This window comes from Dendrobium catenatum, unplaced genomic scaffold (genome assembly GCF_001605985.2).
Source record: "Dendrobium catenatum unplaced genomic scaffold, ASM160598v2 fragScaff_scaffold_1076, whole genome shotgun sequence".
In the NCBI taxonomy this organism is placed as follows: domain Eukaryota; kingdom Viridiplantae; phylum Streptophyta; class Magnoliopsida; order Asparagales; family Orchidaceae; genus Dendrobium; species Dendrobium catenatum.
In genome coordinates this window covers 750,612-772,820 of record NW_021319538.1, presented here as the reverse complement: position 1 = coordinate 772,820, position 22,209 = coordinate 750,612, and the positions used below count along the sequence as shown (strand labels likewise).

Sequence of the window (22,209 nt, the reverse complement as noted above, 5' to 3'; positions counted from 1 at the left end):
TCGAGCTTTTTGACACAAGGGGAGAATGATGTAGGAACATCTTAGCTATTATTATGCTTAAGGACTAGCTTACCTTTCATGCTCTAGATAGTTCTATTTTACTCTTTAAATAGTTCGATATTGTAAGGGATTGTGCTCATTGAATGATATTACTCTCTTTTAAAAGCTTTGAAGCTTTTTGATTCTTCTTCTTCCCTGGATTGAGATCGAAATCCTTCTTGCAGGTCGATTCTTCTGACGATCCACTACATCAGTTGGTGTCTGATCCTTGAACAGCATGTCCAGCATAACTTTTATCCTTTATCCATAGGGATATTTGCTTTTGCCCTAACATACCTCATAGTTTTGTCATCTTTGTGCAAATTCCCAACGTCTCCTATCTTAGGATTCCTCCAGCCATGTCAACAACAAATAAATACTATAATGCAAAGGTCCCCATGGAGCCATAGTAGCGTATGGAATGTTGCACGCTTTTAAACATGGAGAAAAATATTAAAAATTTATGAATCAAAATGCAGATAAATATGAAAGATAATTAAATTGAAAGATAAACCATCACAGCCTCCCTTCTCTCCTCTTCACTTCTTCTTTTCTATCTCTCTAGAATCCACTCCCTCCTCTCTCTAAATAGAGAGATCCTTCCTCTATCCCTCTCTACAGCCCTTAACCTCAATACCACTCCACTCTCTGATGTAGGAACATCTTTAGTAGAATTAATCCTTAGGAATAGTCTATCCTTTATTAGCTTAAGTGTATGGTTCTAGATTCTTCTATTATGGCTATATATTCAAGATATTGTAAGGAATGAGACATTGAATGATATATACACCTTTTGAAGCTTGAAAAGCTTTCTTCTTCTTCTTCCCTGGATTTGGAATTTTCAAATCCTTCTTGCAGGTATCGACTTCCGCCGATCCACTACATCACTCTCCCCCCTCCATTTCTCTCCCTAAATAGAGACCTCTTTCCTATCATTTCCTTCCTTTCTCTCCCTATAGTTTCTCTCTAACACACTCTTCATCTCTCAAAATAGGGAAAATTTTTCTCAAAAAAAAAAATAGTAAAAAAAGAGAATAAATGGAATTTCAAGAAAAAATAGAGAATAAATAATATTTTTCACCCTCGTCACAAACTCATAGCCTCGTCATCTCTAATGGCCTCACTTTAAGGTACACACTCCTCGCAAACATTAAAAACTATCCAAATTTCGAGTATGATGCCATCAATGTGACTAGTGAAACATGTTTGCACCTTTTGTAGCATCGAGTAGGAAACTTGAAAGGGACATTTGCAAGCAACTAGTAAGTCTTGTGCGTGCTTTTCTTCACAAAATGGAGAAATTTTAAATACATATGCTGACAAGTGGGGAAACACTATAAATATCAAATAAGTATATGAAAACCAATTCACGCCTTTTTTTGGAGTGGAGGCCACCCAGTTATGGTGTCCTATGATGGACCATGCACATATTTCTTGGTATCATGAAAAGGCCTAGCACATTCGATAATGCCTCCTATATGGGGAAGTTGCTAGGAGGCTGTCAAAATTCAAGTGAAATACATCTTGTAGTGATATGTCACACAAGTCTCACACACTTAGGTGCACAACCCCTAATTATGTTAAGATTAAGATTTTTCCTTTTCTACACATATGATTGATGATTTAGCGTGATTGCCTTTGGATTGTCTGGGTTGTTGGCACTTGCCTTTAAGTAAATAATGTAGAAATATATATGTTCTTCTTGCAGGTGGTCATATGCAAAAAGGGGATACAATAAATTATAAATAATAAAATGTTTGTATGACAGGTGATGTTTAAAACCCTCCAAGAGATGTGGTCAATAGCGTAAAAGCAAGGGCTTAACCTATGATGCACGACACGGACACGGCGACACGGATACGACACGACACGGACACGGGTTGGACATGGTATTATAGTTTTTATATTTAAAAAATAGTGTATAAAAAGTAAATAAGTATAATTTTAAAAATAATTTGAAAATAATAAATCATTTAACTAGAATTTGTGCTTAAAATGATTAGTATTAAGATGCCGGGAGTCAGGCGTCGATGTCGTTTATCAGTCACCGAGAGAGAAAATGAAAATACCTTCACTGCCAAAAAGAAATGAAAATGAGACTATTCGATGATTGGGTATTAAGTGCGGACGTTGATTTGGTGTTGTGGATAGGAAATAAGAAATTTAGTTTAAATGTCGCCAAATAAAAGAAATTTTATTTAAAAAAATTCATAAAATATTTAAGATACGCGTGTCCAATTTGTATTTAATATTTTTTAATCGGACAAGTTTTCGGCGTGTCCAACACGTGTCGGAGGAGTGTCGGGCGAGTGTCGTGTCAGACACTGCACGCCTCTTTAAGGAGAAGTGTCGGTACATCATAGGGCTTAACACTTTTAATGTTAGGCAATTCTGGATGTGTTTTTTATAATATATAATAATTATAATCCATTATTCATCAAATTTGAGCTTTTCTTCTCAAATATGTATTTGATATATTTAAGATGTTACAATTAAACTTGTGTGGTTGGGTCAAAGAAGAGGTGGATCAAGAAGGATGTACCTATTGAAGGTGAAGCTGAAAGGTCTACCTTGAAGCTGAAGCTTGAAGATCCTCACAAGTAGAGTTTGTAAATAACTATTTAATTGGGTTGTATAATGACATGCAACTTAGCTGACAAATTTGATTTTAATAACTGAGAAATTATTTACATTTTGGCTTAGTTAATTTACATATTTAAGCATGCGTTGATTGTTTATTGGGTGCACAATAAAAGCATATTTTTTCATAAATTTCTTCTCTTATTTTGCTTGAGGATGGCCTGGACATGTGAATACGGTAAGCTCTTAAGATAAAATTAAGATTTCTACCTGTTAAAATATAAGTAACATAAAATCAATTTAGGCTCCATGATTTTCAAATAAAAAAAATTTGCATGACTCCCTTTAAGGAGCCAAGTTTTCCAAAATAAAAATGATCATGCATAGCCCAATGAGTCTCATGTAGAACATACTTCACTTAGAATTAGATAACAAAAAATCTGCATTTGTGAGTTAGCATTTTGCATACCACTCATGGTCAGGCATCTTGGCATCAAAGTCAAGTTGTAAGCTCTATTTTCTAAACAAAAACTTCTCTGCTCTTCATATGCATTGAGACCATATATCAAGATTTTAAAAGCGACTAGGTGGGTTTAGCTGGTAGCCCTTTCCAAGCAGGGCAATAAATTCAGAGGCAGGCTGACTATGCCTCATGTGAGGTATAGTTTGTAAGTCCCTAGCAATTCGTTAGACCTAAGTTCGAGGCACTACCCCTAAATATTCTTCACCTTAGTTCTAGGGTCTGGGGCGAAAGTTGACTTCAATCACTTCACAAGTCCTCACCTTCCGGATATTTCCTCCAACTCGTGTTATTAAAATATAAGCACCAATATTATAAATGAAAATGTCTACTTAAACAAAAATTGTATTCTAAAATGTAAAGTCTAACATATGATAATCTGAACATCTCTGAGATATCTCAAAATCAAGTGTTCCTACTTCACTCATTTGGCCTTCATTCCAAAGCTCCAATCAAAAGTTGATCTCCTCTTCATCCTTTAAAATTTCTAAAGACCAAACCTTTTTAAAACAAAAATTTCATGAATTTTAAAATCAAATCTTAGTCAATATTTAAATGATCTTTAAAAGAAAAGAAAATCACTAATTTAATCAAAAGTTTTTTCAAGCACAAAAAGCTTGAGATGTAATTAACCATACACCCCATAATAAAATAAACCTTATTCAACCAAATTTTGAATGGAGGAATCTCTGTTAAATTATAAATTTTATTATTAAGTTTATAAGAAAATCATATTTTTATCATTCAGGGTAATATATCATATTTCTTAGGTCATACTCGATCATAAAATATGCAATTTGTTTAAGGCTGACAAAAATTCTCGAACAACTAGCTCTTCTAACTAAATAAACTACGAACCATAACAACCCGAGACGACAGAATTATGAGATCTTGATTTGGTTCATCATCATTTCATCCACCATTGGCTTTAAGTATAAATTGATAAATTTCAAATTCCAATGCCAAATTTCTTGTTGTCATAAGCTTAGTACTTGGGGTTACTCTTAATCAAAAGTTGTCCATTTATCAGAAGAGTTAATTAATTATAAGGGTTTGCGCCTACCTAAAACAAGATCATAAAATCTTCACAAAATGGGGGTGCAATTATTGGGTAGCGTCTTTTTAAAGAGGCTCCCACAATGCAAAACTTTCGCTTGCAACACAACTAGTTCCCATAATATAGCACTTTACCTTGCATGACACCAAAAAGCGCCTCACTGTTTAAGAGTTTTACTTTACTGTTCTTAAAGGATCTTTGATGTGACAACTGAAATTTCATCAAGAACTCTAAAGTTAAGCATACTCATACTAGCGAACTCGTGGGAAGTTGCACCAACGGGCAAAATCTTAAGACCTATTAAGCCAAGCTAAGTAATGATAAATGAGAGTTCAAATTCTAACAAATGACATCAAAGTAATACATTAGCTGGAGAATGGAACTATGTTACAGGTACAAAGACGTACTAAACCATGGGAGCCACCTTGGAATGGTTTGGCATAAAGTACTACAAGGTGGGAAGCATATCTTAAACCTACCAACACTACCTCCAAAATCCTGTCTACTTGCCACATAATTATGGCCTACATGCAAGAACACTAATAAAGATGTCAATTTCTTAAATTGAGGAGATTGAAAGATCCCTCAAGTATAGTGAATTTAAAAGTTTAAACATTGAAGCATCTTTTGATGAAATGGTTAGAATTTTTTTAAGAAATCTAAAGTTAACCATGCTCATGCTAGAACACTTATAAAATGGCTATCTTTTAAAGAAGCTTCGCCAAAATGACAAAACTATGAGGCCTACTAAGCCAAAGAATAAAAAATCTCAATTTATGAAAGCTTGGTTATGATAAATAGTATTACAATAATACAACAAAAAGAAGAGAATTAAGTGCAACGACAAAATATAACATCAAGGGAGCCACAACCCTACAACATCAACTAGTTTGAGACAATTACATAAGGTGGGATATGCTTCTTAAGAAAGATTAGCCTGTGTAAGAACACTTACAAGGACAAGAATTTTTTAAATACAGGAGCTGTAATAGTCTCTTAAGTACAATGAAGCAACATTCTTATTTATCAAAGCGTTTTTTGATTAAAGGTTGAAATTTTGTTAAAATTCTAAAGTCAAGCATACACAAGATAGAGCATTTTCGGGTTAGGTGACTCCTAAGAGGTTGCAAGATGGGGATGGGGACAAAACTATGATGCATTTGCTGAGTCAAAGTTGATAATATTTTAATGAATGAGAGTCCAAGTTGTGACAGATAATAAAGATAACACATGTTTTTAAGAAGGATGTGGCAAAGGTTTAGGAGAGAAAATAAGGAAGGGCAAAGAGAGGTAGATTAAGGATATAAGAGATATGGTAGAGTAATGAAATAAAATAAAGAAGAAAAGAAGGTCGGCAATAAAAGAGAAGAGAAAAGCTAAAAAGGAATAAGAGAGAGGAGATGGAGTTATGAGAGATTGGATAAAGGAAAGGAATCAAGAGAGGGAAGAGTTGCCCTAGAAATGAAAATTGCATGGATGAGAGAGTGAGAGAGAGAGAGAGAGGGGGTAAAGGGGATGTGGGAGTAGAGAAATTGAGAGAGAGAGAGAGAGAGAGAGAGAGAGAGAGATTTTACTAAGAGGAGTAGGGACAGTTGAAGCAGATCAAGCAAACATTGTCATTACCTTAAAGCTTCAAGGTTTTCTTTATAGGAGGAAAAACCCTTTAGGTATACTTACAAAGAATTTCTACATAAAAAAATATACTATCTCTAAACAAGTAACTTCAAACAAAATAAAAAGAGAAGATAATATCTAATACATCAATAAACTAATACAGTTAATCAGAGCCACAATGACCCGTTAGACCGGTCGATTGGACCAGTCCAGCTGGTCCGCATAGGACCGGCTCAGGCGAACAGAGGCGGAACTCTTACGCCTCCCTGTGCGCGCCGACCGAACCGCAAATCCCAATGGAGCTTTTTAGGAAGGATTTATTAGGGAGTTAGGAGGGAAATTTGAATGTAGTAACTGTTTAGAGATTTCCTTTTGGATTGTATGTATTAAATAGTTTGTTTTCCTAGGGTTAGTGCATCTTGAATTTGGTTGAAATTTGAGATCTCTTAGGTTTCTTTTGGGCTCTAGCGGCATCTAGAGATTTGAGAGAGAAATATCCTCCTCTCTAGCAGAGGATCAATTGTATCTTGTTATTTTCTTCCGCCTATTTGATTCTTGCAATAAAATTCTTGTTTTTCTCTAATTTTTTGTTGGATTTGTGGTGATTTCTCGCAGTTTTTTTCCGAATCGATAATATTTACTTGAAATTTTCAAGTGTTTCCTATCATGACCCAAATTTATCATAGCCATATCTAATCCATTCCATGTAATAGCATCTGTTCAATCATGATGCATTCAAAGTTGAAGTCAAGATAATATGTAAAATGGCCCAATTGTTTGAGGTTCCTGGAAATACAAGCTCTAGGGAAAGTTATAGCCTTTTCACTACAAAGCAAAGAGATTGTTTGTGCTACCATAAAATAGAACTATTCCATTATTTGCATAGTAAAAGTACGTTTCACCATTATAAAGAAATGATAAATTAGAATATAACTAAGAAACATAATTTATTATATATGTAGCAAGTTAGTACCAAGGATGCTGGAGAAAGCCAGTATAAGATGTTGGCGCCTGTGCTTCCATTGCACCTAAAGTATCTCCATGATAAGACCCATTGAGAGCTAGAACCTGAGTAAGATGCAGATAGGTACAGAAATTGACTGCCATACACGAGTAATATTACATTTAACATATGCCATCAATGATTAGCATGCCCTTTAACTTTTATCAGAGTTTTGCATGATTTTCCTGATTCATTAAACAGACAAAAAAATTTCCGTAGATGAATGAATGCAATCCAAATTGAAAAGGTAACCGTAAGCCCATCCGTAAGAAATTTACTTCACATTTGCATGCAGAAAAATATATCTGCCAGCATAAGTAACTACATCTCCAAATAAAAGAATGAACTAGTTGCCAATAGATAATATTCTTATAAAGCAAGCATAACATAATGGGATATGGATATGATGCCAACAGAAGATAGATACCAGTTTTAGAAAACACAGAATGCACAGCATACACGTGACTTAAAATATATATAGAATGACGCTTGCCAAACCCACTTATCCTGCACCCAAATAATGTACTTTTCTTGATTCTTGTATAATCCAACTTGAAAATAAAAAATAAATTTAAAAATGAGAAAAAGTTATATGGGATTCATTGGATGTCAAGCAAATGCATTTCAAAAGCTTTTCTTATGCACACGCATATACAGATCCATTAACATATGCATTGGTTTACACATATATAAGCCAATTTAACTATTATTTCTACCAACGAAATTGAATTTAAAAAAAAACTGTCAAAAATTACATAAAAAATAATATAACTAGCAGTCATTACAGAGTTAGAAGTTACGAATTTTAAGGGCTACAGAGCTCAATTCCCTACAACGGTGATTCAGCTACATAAGCTAATGAATGAAATTTCCTTCCAAAAGATAGGGATCCCCACGATTATAGGGGTTCACCAAATAGACCTAGCCGAGCTAAAAAGAAAACTGAGCCATCTTCATATTATGACATATTATAGCACTGCATTTGAAAGGTATCTATATTTCTTGTTGAGATTAGGATATCCCATTTGAGATATCACATTGGTTCAAACTCCGCTCTAGTCTGAAATCTTTTTAGGAAACCCAACACAGTATACATGGAGAACTGAATCATCTAATAAGCATCAATTCCGAATATAAATCATCGTGTCATAAATTATTATTAATATAATGTGAAAAAGCCAGATTAAAAATTTTAATATAATGAAAAAATCAGATGAAAAATATAAAAGAAATATACTGACATCACCACACCCTTATCTCGTCAATTCCACTTGAGTTCACATTCTCAAAGCCCGTCAATCCATGATCAAATGAGAATTTTCGCAAAGCCATTTTAAGTGCAATTTCCACTGCTGTAGACCCATTATCAGAAAAGAAAACTCGAGATGCCCAACCTGGAAAAAAAAAAATTTCAAGATACATGATTCTTAATGAATATGATATTAATAAGCAACTCAACATAAAAATAAAATTTACATAATCAACTAACAACATTTCAGAAAACATTAGCTGAATGAAGCATGACCTTTGTTGTTCCATCAAATATTGAATAAGCTAGTAAGAAAAAAAAGGAAAATTTCCACTAATTTAGACAAGCATGGCCCCTGTAATTTTATTTGGAAAAATAATCATCATGGAGAGTAGAGGTATTAGATTTGACTTATGTTAAGAAAGGTAGGGGTAGACCTAAAAAGACATGGTTAGAAAATATTAGGAATGACCTTTCTTTATTAGATTTAAACGAGAATTTGACTTTTAATATGACACAATGGAGAAAAAGGATTCCTGTAGCCGACCCCACGTAGTGGGATAAAGGCTTGATGTTGTTGTTGTTGTTGTTGTAATCGTCAAAGACCATTTCAGATGAAAATGCATTTATAATTATATTATAAGGGATAATCCCTCATACAAATGCAGACTTTTTGTTTTCTTCTTTTTTTCATTTGATTTTAGATCAAATTACAAATGCAGACATTTGAATATTTGCTTTGCTGAACTTTCCTATGCAAGCATCTTCTCGGCTAATCTTCTCGACATAGTGATCCACTTTTGAAGACTTCATTAATTTTTATTATTTTCTTTACTTGAATTAGAATGCGTTCGCCATCCATTTCAATGCATGCAATCCTCCTAAGTTACTGCAAGAAGGAAAAAGGAGACAAATTCGACAGCTACATTCAAAGAAGAGTTTCGAATAGTAGCTAAGAACACTAGGTTCAAAAATAAACATCAAACAATGATATGAGGTTACAACTAAAGTTCAAACTAGGTTCAAATCTCATATTATATTAGATATTTGAATCTTGTTGGAGCATAATTCGAACCTAAATTTTTGGTTCAAGTAAGGCTCGAATGAGGCTCAAACCTACAATTTGACCATTATATTTGAGACAGGTTCAAAACAGAGGTTCGAACATTGCTCGAATTAAATATGTTCTGGTTCATAGCATCTGACGGACAAACTAAGTTCAAACATAGCTTCAAAATAGGTTCAAACATGGTTCAAACTTTACAAGAATTTTATTCAAACTTAATTTGAACTTCATTCGAACAGCGTTAAAACTTAGTGTTTAGCAATTGCTTCAGAATAGGGATTTAAAAATAAGTTAAAATGAGATTTGAGCCTTAAGTTCCAATCTAATTTTCCTCATTATCATAAATGGAATTTATTCATTTGATTTATTTTGCTATATATATAAATATCAAAATTTATTATATAACTGTAAAGTGGCATTACATTGCAAGAGTAAAACATAGAGCTAGGGGTGATGGAGATATTGATCAATTAGTTTAAGGCCAACGATCTATTTTAAGATGGCCAAGCAATGTCACTTCAAGCAGCTTTTCATTCTTTCAAACCTATAGTTCTGTAAGGCCCTAATCCATCAACTTCCAAAGAATGTTGAAGATGCAAAGAATAACTCAATTATATTCAATATTAGAGGAAAACATAATTTTTTTTATCTTGAATTTGCTTTCATCATTGGATTGGGGTTTAGTTAGACCTGTCAATTTCGGGTTACGGGTCGGGTTGACCCGAACCCGAAACTGACCTGGTATTATTCGGGTTCGGGTTGACCCGACCCGGTTTTGCAAACGGGTCAATTTTCTGGACCCGAACCCGACCCGCTTCGGGTTCGGGTCAACCCGACCCGACCCGCGTAGCCACTTAGAGGCGCTTGTTTCCTACGTGTTGAAGTTCTTACAGTTATACTTTATGTCTTTAAAAAGTTTTAGAAGTAATGGTTTATTTGCTTGTCCGATTTCCGTTCCCGCCTCGTCTATACGAGCTAACCGGGCCGGGTCGTGACATTCACATTAAGAGGAATATCCTAAAGGTGGAGAAGAGAATAGGAAAGAAAGCTCCAACCCAATACACTATTAATGGATTTGCTATCACATTGCACTACTAGGCCTGTGAAGCTATTCCAAATCTAGAGAAGGGTTGAGCTGAATTCCTTGGAGAGATTAGCAGTTATGTCTAGTTCAACTAGAATATCTACACATAAGGCCTTGAATGATAAGCATTAGCATTATCAGCTTGCAAAAAATTGCCAAATTTAGAACCATTGAAATCATGTAAACACAGTCGAGGGAATGTAATAAAAATTAGAGCAACACATGATTCCTTAGAAGAATCAAAATGGGGCGACCATTTTAGCAAATGCATCTGGAAATCACTGATATAGGACTGTCAAGAGAAAAGTTTGGTATACTCTACTTTTGAAGATAGTATAATAAAAACATGACAAGGGTCAATGTACCCAATTGATTGGAAACAACTAAAGTAACTAAGACATAAATTTGTGGATAATCTCTAACTTGGTACAACCTAAGGAAAATTTGCCAAGAATAGAAAGATGGAGAGGCCTTACAAGCACTGAGACCTCTTCAATGAAGATGGGAGCAGGTTCATAGATGTCAATGTGCATGGTATGACTCAGTGCAACCTCGGCGTTATTTGCATGGGCGGCACACATGTTCAAAATGACGCATTATTTACACTATCCAAGAGCAATAGCGATGGAGCGTGCTATTTTTTTATTTAATATTAATATTTATGTTTATATTTATTAATTTTATGATTTATTTAATAACTTAATACTCCCACCATAACATGTAAGTGTGCCTACTTTCTAAAAATATCTTTTACATTTCATCGAATCAATTGATGCCACATCAGTATTATTTGTTATTCACACATTTAAAAGAAAGGTAAAAACGTTTGCATACATATTTACTTAGAGATATTCTAAAGAATATTCAATACAGCTCAAACTAAAAAAAAAGATATTCCATCAAAACGTGTAATATTGACTAATAGATGTGATAATAATTATATGCCGTGAATTTTTTTTGTCTAATGAAAAGGATTATGAATTAAGAGATGAACTTGATGAAGGTAATGAGATTTTTTGACATTTGATGATGACTACTAGGAAGACTAGTTTAACTTCTGACAAAATAATAGATTTGAAGAAATGATTATAATATTTGAATTTTGAGTTATCGAGATATTGATTACTTGAACTTAAATATCACTTTAGATGTTTTCATTATCAAGATAATTTATCTTTCTATTTAATAGCATTTCTATTGATATATATTTTATCAACAATTATTTAATATTGTGTCATATTTAAAATGGCACACAGTGCATCGTGTGCTATGTTCTATGAGCTATATGTCATGTCTCTACAAGGAACTTTGTACTATGATGGGTTATTCATCATTGGCAAGTTAGACCAGATTTTCCCTGTAATATGCATGGATGCAGAGGATCGGATAACATTCGATCTTGATGGAAAAATAAAGGAAAATTATTGTTAGTTGGGAAGGAATACATTTTTGAATCATTCAGCCCACCAAAAACATTAGCAAAGGGATAAGGTGGGAAAGTAACAATAGGCATAAGTTCTAAAACAGAGGAAGCAGGAGAAGGAACATCCCTAAAGCTAGGAATCACGAAATAGGTTTGGGGGTTCATCCAAAATCATAGGAACAACAATGTAGGAGAAAGAAGAGGTGAGATCCGTTGAAAATTTGGGAACAAAAAAGGAGAAGTATCAAAATTGGAAGGCAGAATGATAGTCGTAGAATCATTTGAAGACAAATGAAGTGAATGAGGACGACATTAGAAGCTACAACAAGAACAAAAATCCACAGAAGGTGGGAAAGCAACAAAATAAGGCAAAGCTTTAGCTCTGGGACCTACCCGAGCATTAGTGCAGGAAGAGCTAGATGCCAATGCCATAAAATGTCAGCATCAGATCGAGTGAGTGAGCAAATCACAAGCGACCAAGCAAATCCAAGCGACCAAAGTCGTGTACACGAAGAAATGAAATATAGAGCAAGTTATGCATCAAAATATGAGCAAGTGCAGCCAAGCATGATTCCGTGAGAGTGATGGAGGCGTACAACCACAAGAAGTGAGCATGCAGTAGGATGTAGCAAGAACGTAGTGTGGAGGCTATTATCCTGAGTCATTACTAACAAAAAATTGTTTAAAAAGGGTCTTAAGGAAGTATGAAAATGGATATTTTCTGTTGACGAATATTTTTGTGTCGACCCGACCCCGATCGAGCCCGACTGGGTTTGATCGCACTCGAATGATTCAATCGAAGCAAAATTGACCCAAATCAAGCCTCGATAAAATTAAATTAAATTAAAATCAAATCAATCCAAATCGAAACTCATCGAGCACAATTCGACGCCGATTCAAGTTTAATTTCTCAAAATTAACTTTATCGGATCAATCGGACCCAAACCGACCCAAATCAGTTCAGGTCGAGTCCAATTCGGGCTCAATTTCAGCTCAAGGGTTGAGATTTCATCTCAAATCGCACCCAATCTCACATCAAATTTGGCAAAGAATCCACTCGAGTGGAATTTCCCCGTTTCCTGCATTGAGGAAGCGACATTGGGTGACTTGGGCAGTGGCCTGCTCTTTGCGTGCGCCTCTAAGAGAACGAGAGGGAGAGGGGAACAGCATTCGGCTCCCCTGGGCTTGTCCATCCCGAGCCAAAAAAGAAAGAGTGAGAGAGCGAGAGAAGGAGAGGCGAAACCGTCTCACCACTTGCGTGCGACTCCACCAGGTGGAACTGGGACCCTTGCGTGCGGCTCTACCGTGCGAAGCCAAGTCTCCTTCGTTTCCCCCCTTCCAGCGAGCTAGAGCCGCAGACGAGCGACTCTTATAGGAGGAAAAGGCAAAGCTGGAGTTGGGGATTTGAGGTCTTTTCCTCATTACAAAGAAGCCAAGCAAAGGTTAAGACCTCCATTTACTTCCTTTCTCAAAGGACAACGAAGATAGCGGCTTCTACCTCTTCCTCTTTCAACTCCGAGGAGTTCGTAGAGGTCGATGGAGTTGTTGTAAGTTTCCAAACAGCAAGGGAAGCCTTTCGAACCTCCCAAACAGCAGTTTGATGGTTTTGGAGCGCCTTGGACAGCAAAGGAGGCATCCGAAGCAGCTTGGACAGCGATGGCGTGTAAAACCCAAAAATGCCGTTTCAGACCTCGCACGCTTTTCAAAGCGCCGCGACGAGTTTTAAGTGAAAAATTCAAGGTTGTCGGCTTTCGACGGGGATAATTTTAGAAAATAGAGCGTAAAATTCTGATCGTTTTAATGTATAGAACCCATATCAGATTTTGAGTATTTTGAGAGTTAAAATTTTCGGAAAGTTTTTAATGACAACTTTACCCCTCATGCCTTTTGAGTAGAGAGGATGTTTAAGTGAGGATAATTGGGACTTTGGGCATTTAGTATGAGGCCTCCACTCTAAATAGGGGACCAAAATATTTCGGTCCCCCATTCATGCTTGCGGACCGAACACGAGAGGAGAAGGGGAGGCCGCGGGTAGGAGGTGACGCCGGCTTTCCTAGGGGTGGTTTCCGGCGACGATTCTCGAGGGAAATTGAAGGGAACTTGTAAAAAAGGCTAAGGTAAGTAGTTTTCTAGTGTTTCCTTTCCTCTTCCTTGAGTTTTCTCTAAAAGAATGAAATTAGGGTTTTAGGAAAACTTGAGTTTTCTTTAAGGTTCCTTTGAGAAAAGTTTAGGGAAGGGTGGTTAGGGGAAGTTTTTAAACCCTAACGTGAAGTGTTTATGTGAAAAATGCAAATTTTTGGAAATTAGGGTTTTGCTCAAAAATTGTTTCTTTGGAAATATCTTCACAAAAGTGGTTTCTATTAATCTAAGAAAGCTTATAATGGAAAAATATTGAATGAATGGCGAAAATTTTGAGTTCAGGAATTTAGGGTTTTCCCTAATTAAGGAATTTTTTTATCTCTATGGTTTTTATTTGTTGTTGGGAGGATTTTAGAGGCAAATGCATAGGTTTTGCTTGAAATACAAGATTTCCTAATTTTTTATTTATTAAATTCCGAAAATTGAAGATATTTTTCTTATGTTTTGAGTGTAAGGAGAAGTGTGGCACGCTTAAACCTAAGGAATTGGACAAAACCATAATTGAGAGAGAATGTGTTTGAGAGATATCATGATTTGGTGTGGAGGGCTTGAATTGGAACATAAACAAGACATTAGAAAGAACCCTTTTATTACTTTAGAATTAGGATAGGGATTAGTCACTTATGCTTTTCTTTGTATGTCTCTTTTAGATATAAATCGTGTGGAGGGAAAGAGTTTGATCGGGCAAAGAAAGAGGTGCACGAATTGAGGTTGGTGGAATGGCAGTTCTTTTAAATTTAGTCAATTCTTCTTTTATTGCAATTGCATAGAAATGATAAATTCTTTTATGCTTATTATGAAACTCTTATAGCTCTTGTTCCCTTGAAAGTTCATGGACACTTAAGGCAAATGCAAATGTACAATTCATGAATGGATCCCATGCTCATTTCTCTACTCTTACTATACATGTCTTTCCTCTTTACATGCAAAAGCATACATAAGCATATCAAGCATGCATATCCCTAAGAAAGCATACACTTGATTAGTTTATGAATGATTTACCTAAAGTATCTCTTATGGTTATATATGTAATAAGTGTATGTGCATGTTGACGCGGGAGTATCACATGGTAAAGGAGGCTCTTATGAGCCATGGTAAAGGATGGTTCCTATGAACCAATGGTAAAGGAAATGACCAAGTACCTGATCAGTACAAGTGATACTCCCGAGACGGGTGTTATATTTACATGTTAAATTATTATGAACATTTCATATTCATGTTATGCATTTGAAACTATCATGTGAGGCAAAATGTTAAAGGAAAAATGAAAATGTTATGAAGGAAAAAGCACTTGAAAGTTGAGGTAAAGGTATGCATTTCTTCTAAGCAAAAGTTTCTTTATGTTGATGTTTCTTTTGTTAAAATATCCAAGCATTATATAGTTATCTTCTTTGATTGTAAGTTCATTTGAATTCCATTCACACCTATTGAGTTTATGACTCACCCTCGTTGTGGGAACACTTTTCAGGAGGATCTAGGAAAGGATAGATGGCAGACTAACCACCGCGCACTTACCATCGTAGGGAGACGACGGGCGGCAGGTTCTTTTGAGTTTTGTTATTTTGATGATAGAAGGTTGTATACATAGATTTTTGTGAGGATTAGTTTTGTTTGGATCCTTTCTTTTGGAAAAACCTTCTTTGTACTTATTTTCTTTTGAAAGATGAATGAAAATGAGAAATGAAAACTTATTTGGATTTGCAGTGGCTCTTTCATTTTTATAGTAAAGATGTTAATTTATGTTGGATGATTTAATGTCATGCTATGGTAACTTGTATCTTTTTCCGTCCGACCTCTGTTCCCGCCTCTCACTTGCGAGCTAACCGGGCCGGGTCGTGACATGGCATCTGGAGTGGCTAGGACATCGGTCTTCTTCCTCCGGAATAGCTTGGACAATAGCTTTCTCACCTTTAGCTAGGCAAGTGGATTGTGGTTTGCACGGTGATAACCCGCTGAGGTAAAATCTTTGAAAACTTAGTGGGAGATAGGGTCCTCCAAGGTCAATGGTTGTATGGTTGGCAATCCAAAGCCTTAGGTCCTTCAGAAACTTCAATTTTTGCTTTCCCAAAATCCCTCATTTGTTGTCCACTTGTTTGAATCATGGAAATCAAGTGATTTCCCATGATTTGCTCTCATGTGAGAGCTAAAAGGATAGCGACAAGGCATCGGGTCATTGGACTCGTGTTCAATGGCTCTATCTTGCATGCGAAAGCATTCATGTTGTGCCTAATGCCTCATCTACAAATTAAACCGTAAGTTTAGGAGATTTCACTTGATGGTAATCAAATGTTGAGGTGTAGACTTTCATAATGTCGCATGCTATGTTATACTCCGTAGATTGACATGTTATGACAAAATTAACATGCAAATGTAGGAACTTGCACTTAGCAAGGCCTAAGGAAATAACGACGGGTCATCCCTTCCTCTAACTCTTGAAATCCCTCAACATTTAAGGCTTTCACTCATGCTTTCAATCCCCCAATCATACCAAAATTGATTGGGGTCTTTTCCAAGCCTTAGATGTGCATTTCCTATATGCATAGATAGGATTCAAACATGAGAGTAGCATATGGAGTTATCCAATTTGAACCATCACGAATAAATTGACATATGATTAGGGCACCTTACATATGCTAAAATTATTTGCCTTCCAAACTGGGTGAAAGTTTTTAATGGAATTGTTTGATTTAACATAAATGTAAATGATATCAAGTTGTTGCGAGATTTACCATAAGTCTCCAAAGACTTATCGTTTTAAACCTCACAACATGCATAATCAACCAAATCCATGACGAGCTTCTTCATCAAGTTTAGTTTGTTTAAAATACTGATTATCATTTGCTTAAAACAAACCGCAACTTCTAGAAGTTTGGAAGAATTAAATAGACTCATTTAATTCTAAACAATTTTGAGGTTGCATTGGCCTTCATAAGCCCATGAACACTTACGTTTGGAATTATCTAATCCTATTTATGGAACTTCTAAATTAGAGGTTTGAAATGAAATAATTGAAATGCATGTGTATATCAATGGTTGTTTGTTCACTTTTCTTCTTGTACCTAAAAAATTATAAATTTGTAAGTATAATCATCTAATTCCTAAGTGCTTATGAAGCAAATGTGGAATATCTCATAGCCTTTCAAGGTTCATGGGGTATGTCCTGTCATATTCCGGAATTACCTAAGTATGATTAAAAGAATTTATAAATTAAGGGGTTCAAATGCAATGACAACCAAACTTAGCATATTTTTATTCCCCTAAACATACAAACCTCATTCGCACATTTCTAGGTTTCTTAGATTATGTCAAATCCGATTTTGAAACCTCTTAGAAGTTGTAGGAGATCAAGTTTTCCCTCTCCACATGTGATGTAACCAAAAAATATAGGGGACCCTATATTTTTCGGGAAGTCAAAAATCTAATTATTTTTTACATGAGATGACCCCCCCTTTGTCTACATCAACATGTATCCAAAATATTCATTCAAATTTTAGGGAACCCTCTTTCCTATGTAATTCCCCTTCATACAAGATGTTTGGAGACTCCTCAAAGCTCCAAATGTTAGATTGTGTGAGTCATTGTACCCCTTTCATTTGTTGATGATACAAAATCAGTAAATGAACCTTTCATGCCCCTCATGCATAATAGTGGGAGCACCCTAAAGGCTCCAATTATTGTGTTGCATGGATCATTTGAAGCTTGAGATCAAACTTTCAAGCTCTCTTACTTTGTTTGTTGGAGCACCTAACCAACAAACATTACCTCCATGTGTGACATTTTGGAGCCTCTCCAAGCTCCAAATGTTTCATTATATGAATCATTAAGATTTTAGGATCAAATCCTAAGTCATTCCCCTTTTGTTGAGACAAAAAATCAACAAACATGTACACCTCCATGTGTGACATTTTGGAGCCTCTCCAAACTCCAAATGTTCTATTACATGAAACGTCAAGACTTTAAGACCAAATCCTAAGTCACAACTCTTTTGTTGAGACCAAAAATCAACAAATAATTATCATCCCTTCATGTGTGATGATTTGGAACCTTCCAAAATTTCATAATATCGCTACATGAAGACCTTGAAGCTTAGAGCCAACTCTTATGCTTCCTTTTTCATTTGTTGAGACAAGATCAACAGATGAACATCCTCTTTCGGCATAAGATCCCAATCTTAGCCTATCATATTTACCTAACCCAACTTAGGTAGATGAGCTTAAATCATTGAGTACAAACTCGGTGATTGCTTCTTGATCTGTAGTTCCAAAACTACAAAACATTTCTCTTTAATACATGACGTGTGGAGCTTCCTCAAAGCTCCAAATGCTTAATTGTATAACTCTTATAACCTTAGGACAAAAGTCCTAGGTTCATTTTATTTCGCTTGTTGACACAAAATCAACAAGTCAACATCATTCTCCCTTCTTGTGTATGTGAACTTAGGTTTCCCTAAAATCCTAAATGCATGCCAAGAGACCTTGAACTTGGAACCAAATCCCAAGTTCTTCTATCCTTTGTTTGTTGGAAACATAAAATCAACAAACAACTACATCTTTCATACATAATACTTGGGGCTTCCTCAAAGCTTTAAGTTTTGTGTTGAATGAAGTCTAGTATGCATTGAGTGCTCTCTAGTAGAGCTCCTTCTCCTCATGCATGATAGTTTGGAGTGTCTCAAGGCTCCAAACACCAACTTGTATGTATCCTTTTAACTTATGATCAAAATCCTAGGTTCATGCCATGTTATTTGTTGATACAAAATCAATAAGCAAGCTTTTCTCCTTTCATATATTATGACTTGGAATTTGCATGAATCCTTAGGGCTTAGAACCAAACTCTAAGCCTTCATTTCATTTGTTGGAGCATACGAACCAACAAATAATTTTCTTGTTTCTTGTAAAGCTCATGTGAAGGTTTCCAAATAACTTCTAAAAAGCCTAAAAGAGCATTAGTGAATCATAGGATTAAATCCCCCTTTTATTTGCTAAAAATACAAAATTAGCAAATAAGTTTTTCACTTCCTTCATGCATAATATTTGAAGTTTTCTCAAAAATTGCAAGTGTCAAATGGCATGAATCTCATCTTGCTTGTTGACACAAAATCAACAAATGGACATCATTCTTCATTTTCATGTTGTGAGTTTGAAACCTCTAAAAGTTCCAAGCAACGTGATCGCATGAATTGTTGGATCTCAGAATCAAAATCTAATCCACCCACTCTCTTGTTTATTAAAACATAAACACAACAAATAATCATGCTCTTCTCCTTCATAGATGAGATTTGAGAATCTCCTCAAGGTTCCAAATGTTATAGTGCATGAGTTGTCAGATCTTAGAAACAAATTCTAAGCTCTCTATCTCTTGTTTATTAATAAAAAAATCAATAAACAACCATTCTTTCTTCCTCTTTGCATGATACTTTGAAGTCCCTTAACACTTCAACAACATCATTGTATAAGCCTCTTAAACTTAGAACCCAATTCTAAGTTCTTTCATTTCATTTGTTGGAAGTACTAAACCAACAAATGTTGTCTTTGCTAGTAGCCTTCAAAGCCCATATAGAGGTGCCCAAATGATCTCTGTAGGGGCACAAAAGGATATAAGCAAAGCCTTAGGATATAAATCCTGGGCTCTGTTTAAAATTTTGCAATTTGAGGTGCGCCTTTGCGCAATTCAGCCCCTGAACGCTAAATTGCCCAAGCAATTTTGGGTTCATGTGAGGCTTATGCCTCACGGGATCAGAGACGCGCCTCTAAGGCGCAATTGCACAATTAGAGGTGAGGCGCACGCCTCATCAAATCCGGTCCCACATACTTAAAATTAAGTCTTTTTTTTTCCTTCCTCCCATTCGGTTCTAACTAAACCCGAAACAAAATCTCCCACAAGCTCCTCTGTTCGCGAACGTGACCGTAGCTCTCGGTCTCGCCTCCCGCACGCTCGGCCTCCCTTCCCACCACCTCTCTCCGGCAAACTTGAAGTGTCCGGCCGCCCTCTAGGAGAAGTCCACAATCGATTTTAGGTTTTTTTTTAGTTTATGGTTAGATTTTTCAAGTGAAAGAAAATCTAGGGTTTTTTATTTTTTGAATTTTTTTGTTTGTTTTTGGATTTTTGCATTAAGAAACATGGTTAGAGGCAACGAAAAGGCAAATACGTCATTGCGGCGTGACCCTTCTTGAAAATATAGTGTGCAAGTTGACGTAGGAGGCGGCGAGAAGACGTATGTGTATTTAAAATGTAATTTTTGTGATAAGGTGGTGAAGGGAGGAGTAACTCGCATTAAGGAGCACTTATCTTACTCACATAAGAATGTAGCACATTGTGCTAATGTTCCGGATAACGGGAAGGAGGAAATTACAGTTTATATGAAAAAAAAAAAATACGATGGCCAAACATTTACAACATGAGCAATTTGATGAAAAGGTCGAACATGGTACTTACTTTGGGAGCGAGAGTGGAAAGGGCTCTTCCTCCACTATACATAATAGAGGTGTGTGGGATCCTATGGACCAGTACATGACTACTCCAGGAGAGGATGGCGGACTAGCACAGATGATGCCTGCGGCGGGTACCAGAGAGGGTCGACGGCAGGTTTGCATGGATATTGACAGTTTTTTTTTAGAATGTCATACCATTTAATGTTGCGACATCGCCTGCCTACTTCAATATGCTGTGGTATGTAGGGTTGTATGGGAGAGGGTTGAAGGCACCTTCCATGTACGAGTTGCGAACATGGATTTTAAAGGAGGAGCTGCAGAACACAGAACATAGCATTGATGAGATTAAACGGACATGGATTGAGACTGTGTTACCATTATGTCAGATGGGTGGTCTGACATGAAGAGAAAAAGCTTGATTAATATCCTTGTCAACAATCCCTACGGCACTGTGTTTTTACGATCAGCTGAATCTTCAGATGAGGTTAAAAATGCTGAATTCATTTTCAATTTACTAAGTGGGATTGTTTAGGAGATTGGGGAGCAATTGGTTGTTCAGGTGGTTACTGGCAATGTCAGTGCATACAAAGCAGCTAGTCAGATGTTAATAGAGAAGAGGAAACACTTGTATTGGACCCCTGCGCAGCTCACTGCATTAATCTTATATTGGAGGAACTTGGTGATTTACCTCAACATAAGAGTGCTCTTTCAAGGGCGAAGAAGATCACAAAGTTCATATACAATCACTCATGGGTCTTAACTTTGATGAGAAAGTTTTCAAAGAAGGAAATCATCCGTCCTGCAACCACTAGGTTCGTTATTACATTTGTTTACTTCAAATCATTTTCAATTCCTAATGCAAATTTTATTCTACAGGTTTGACACATCTTATTTGACACTGCAGAGCCTGTTGGATGTGAGACAACCTCTTGAAGCAATGTTTACATCAACACAGTGGCTTAATTCTGCATGGGGGAAGAAAACTGAGGAGAAGGAAATACGAAGGCTTATTTTAAATGATAAATTTTAGGTCACTGTGACCTATGCTATATTGAGCACGAGACCCTTGGTACAAGGGTCTCGTGCTCAATATAGCATAGGTCAATGAGTTTTATTTATAATGCTATGGATAAGGCAAATGAGTTGATTGCACATAACTAAGTTATAGAGAGATTTGAGATATCATTGATGCTCGATGGGAGGTACAGTTACCACTACAGGAAAAATGCCAAAAACCGGCGATTTTTTCCGACGGCTTATATGGTAAAACCGGCGGTTTTCAAATATACCGGCGGCTTAGCGGCGGTTCTCAAGCTGCCGGTAAAAATGGCGTAGGAAACATTTACCGGCAGTTTATTTCCGGCGATTTTATTAGGCGGCTGCTTTCCGGCGGCTAACACCGCCGGTGGCTACCGGATTTTGTACCGGCGGTGTTCCGGCCGTTAAGCCGCCGGTTATTTTACCGACGGCTAACCGGCGGTCACTGTACCGACGGCATGCCGGAGGTTACAGCGACCGTCGTGCGTTCGAATAACCGCAAGCAAACGTCGGTAAACCGCCGGTAACATTGCTGTAGATGAACCGGCATGAGCATCTCTGTGTGGCTCGTACTCGCCATGTGATGTCCAAATCCAGTAATTTGGAACAAATCCCCTACGATATAAATCAAGCTTCACATTATCTGGCTTTAGGAATGCTAGATTTTTATGCTTTGAACATAGACATCTAAACATTTTATCAAACTGAAAGGAAGGCAGTTGAGATGCAACTTGAATGAAAGTTTCAACTCCCTGTATAAATTCAACTGTCAATCATTTTCGACCCGGCAACAATCTGTTATACATCCAATATCTCTCTTCTTGGATAGTCATTTGCACGTTGAAGTAAACGTACCCTACATGTTGGAGGCATAAACAATCTGTTATACATCCAAATAGATTTTTATGCTTTGAAGGACTTAATCATGCTCTAAAAGAACAAAAGCTTATCCATATGTTGCATTTA

At 36.3% G+C, this 22,209-nt stretch overlaps 1 protein-coding gene across 5 annotated transcripts in view; it reads right to left on the bottom strand.

Annotated features, from left to right (window-relative positions):
- Positions 1 to 22,209, bottom strand: part of LOC110094535 (bifunctional dethiobiotin synthetase/7,8-diamino-pelargonic acid aminotransferase, mitochondrial) — a 72,872-nt gene that overhangs the window by 36,751 nt on the left and 13,912 nt on the right. For all 5 annotated transcript variants that reach the window (XM_028698378.1, XM_020819791.2, XM_028698379.1 and 2 more), the window contains 2 exons: positions 8,065 to 8,207; positions 6,784 to 6,878 (listed from right to left, as the gene is read on the bottom strand). In XM_028698378.1, the coding sequence (XP_028554211.1) occupies positions 6,784 to 6,878; positions 8,065 to 8,207 (238 nt within the window). The remainder of the gene's footprint in view (positions 1 to 6,783; positions 6,879 to 8,064; positions 8,208 to 22,209) is intronic.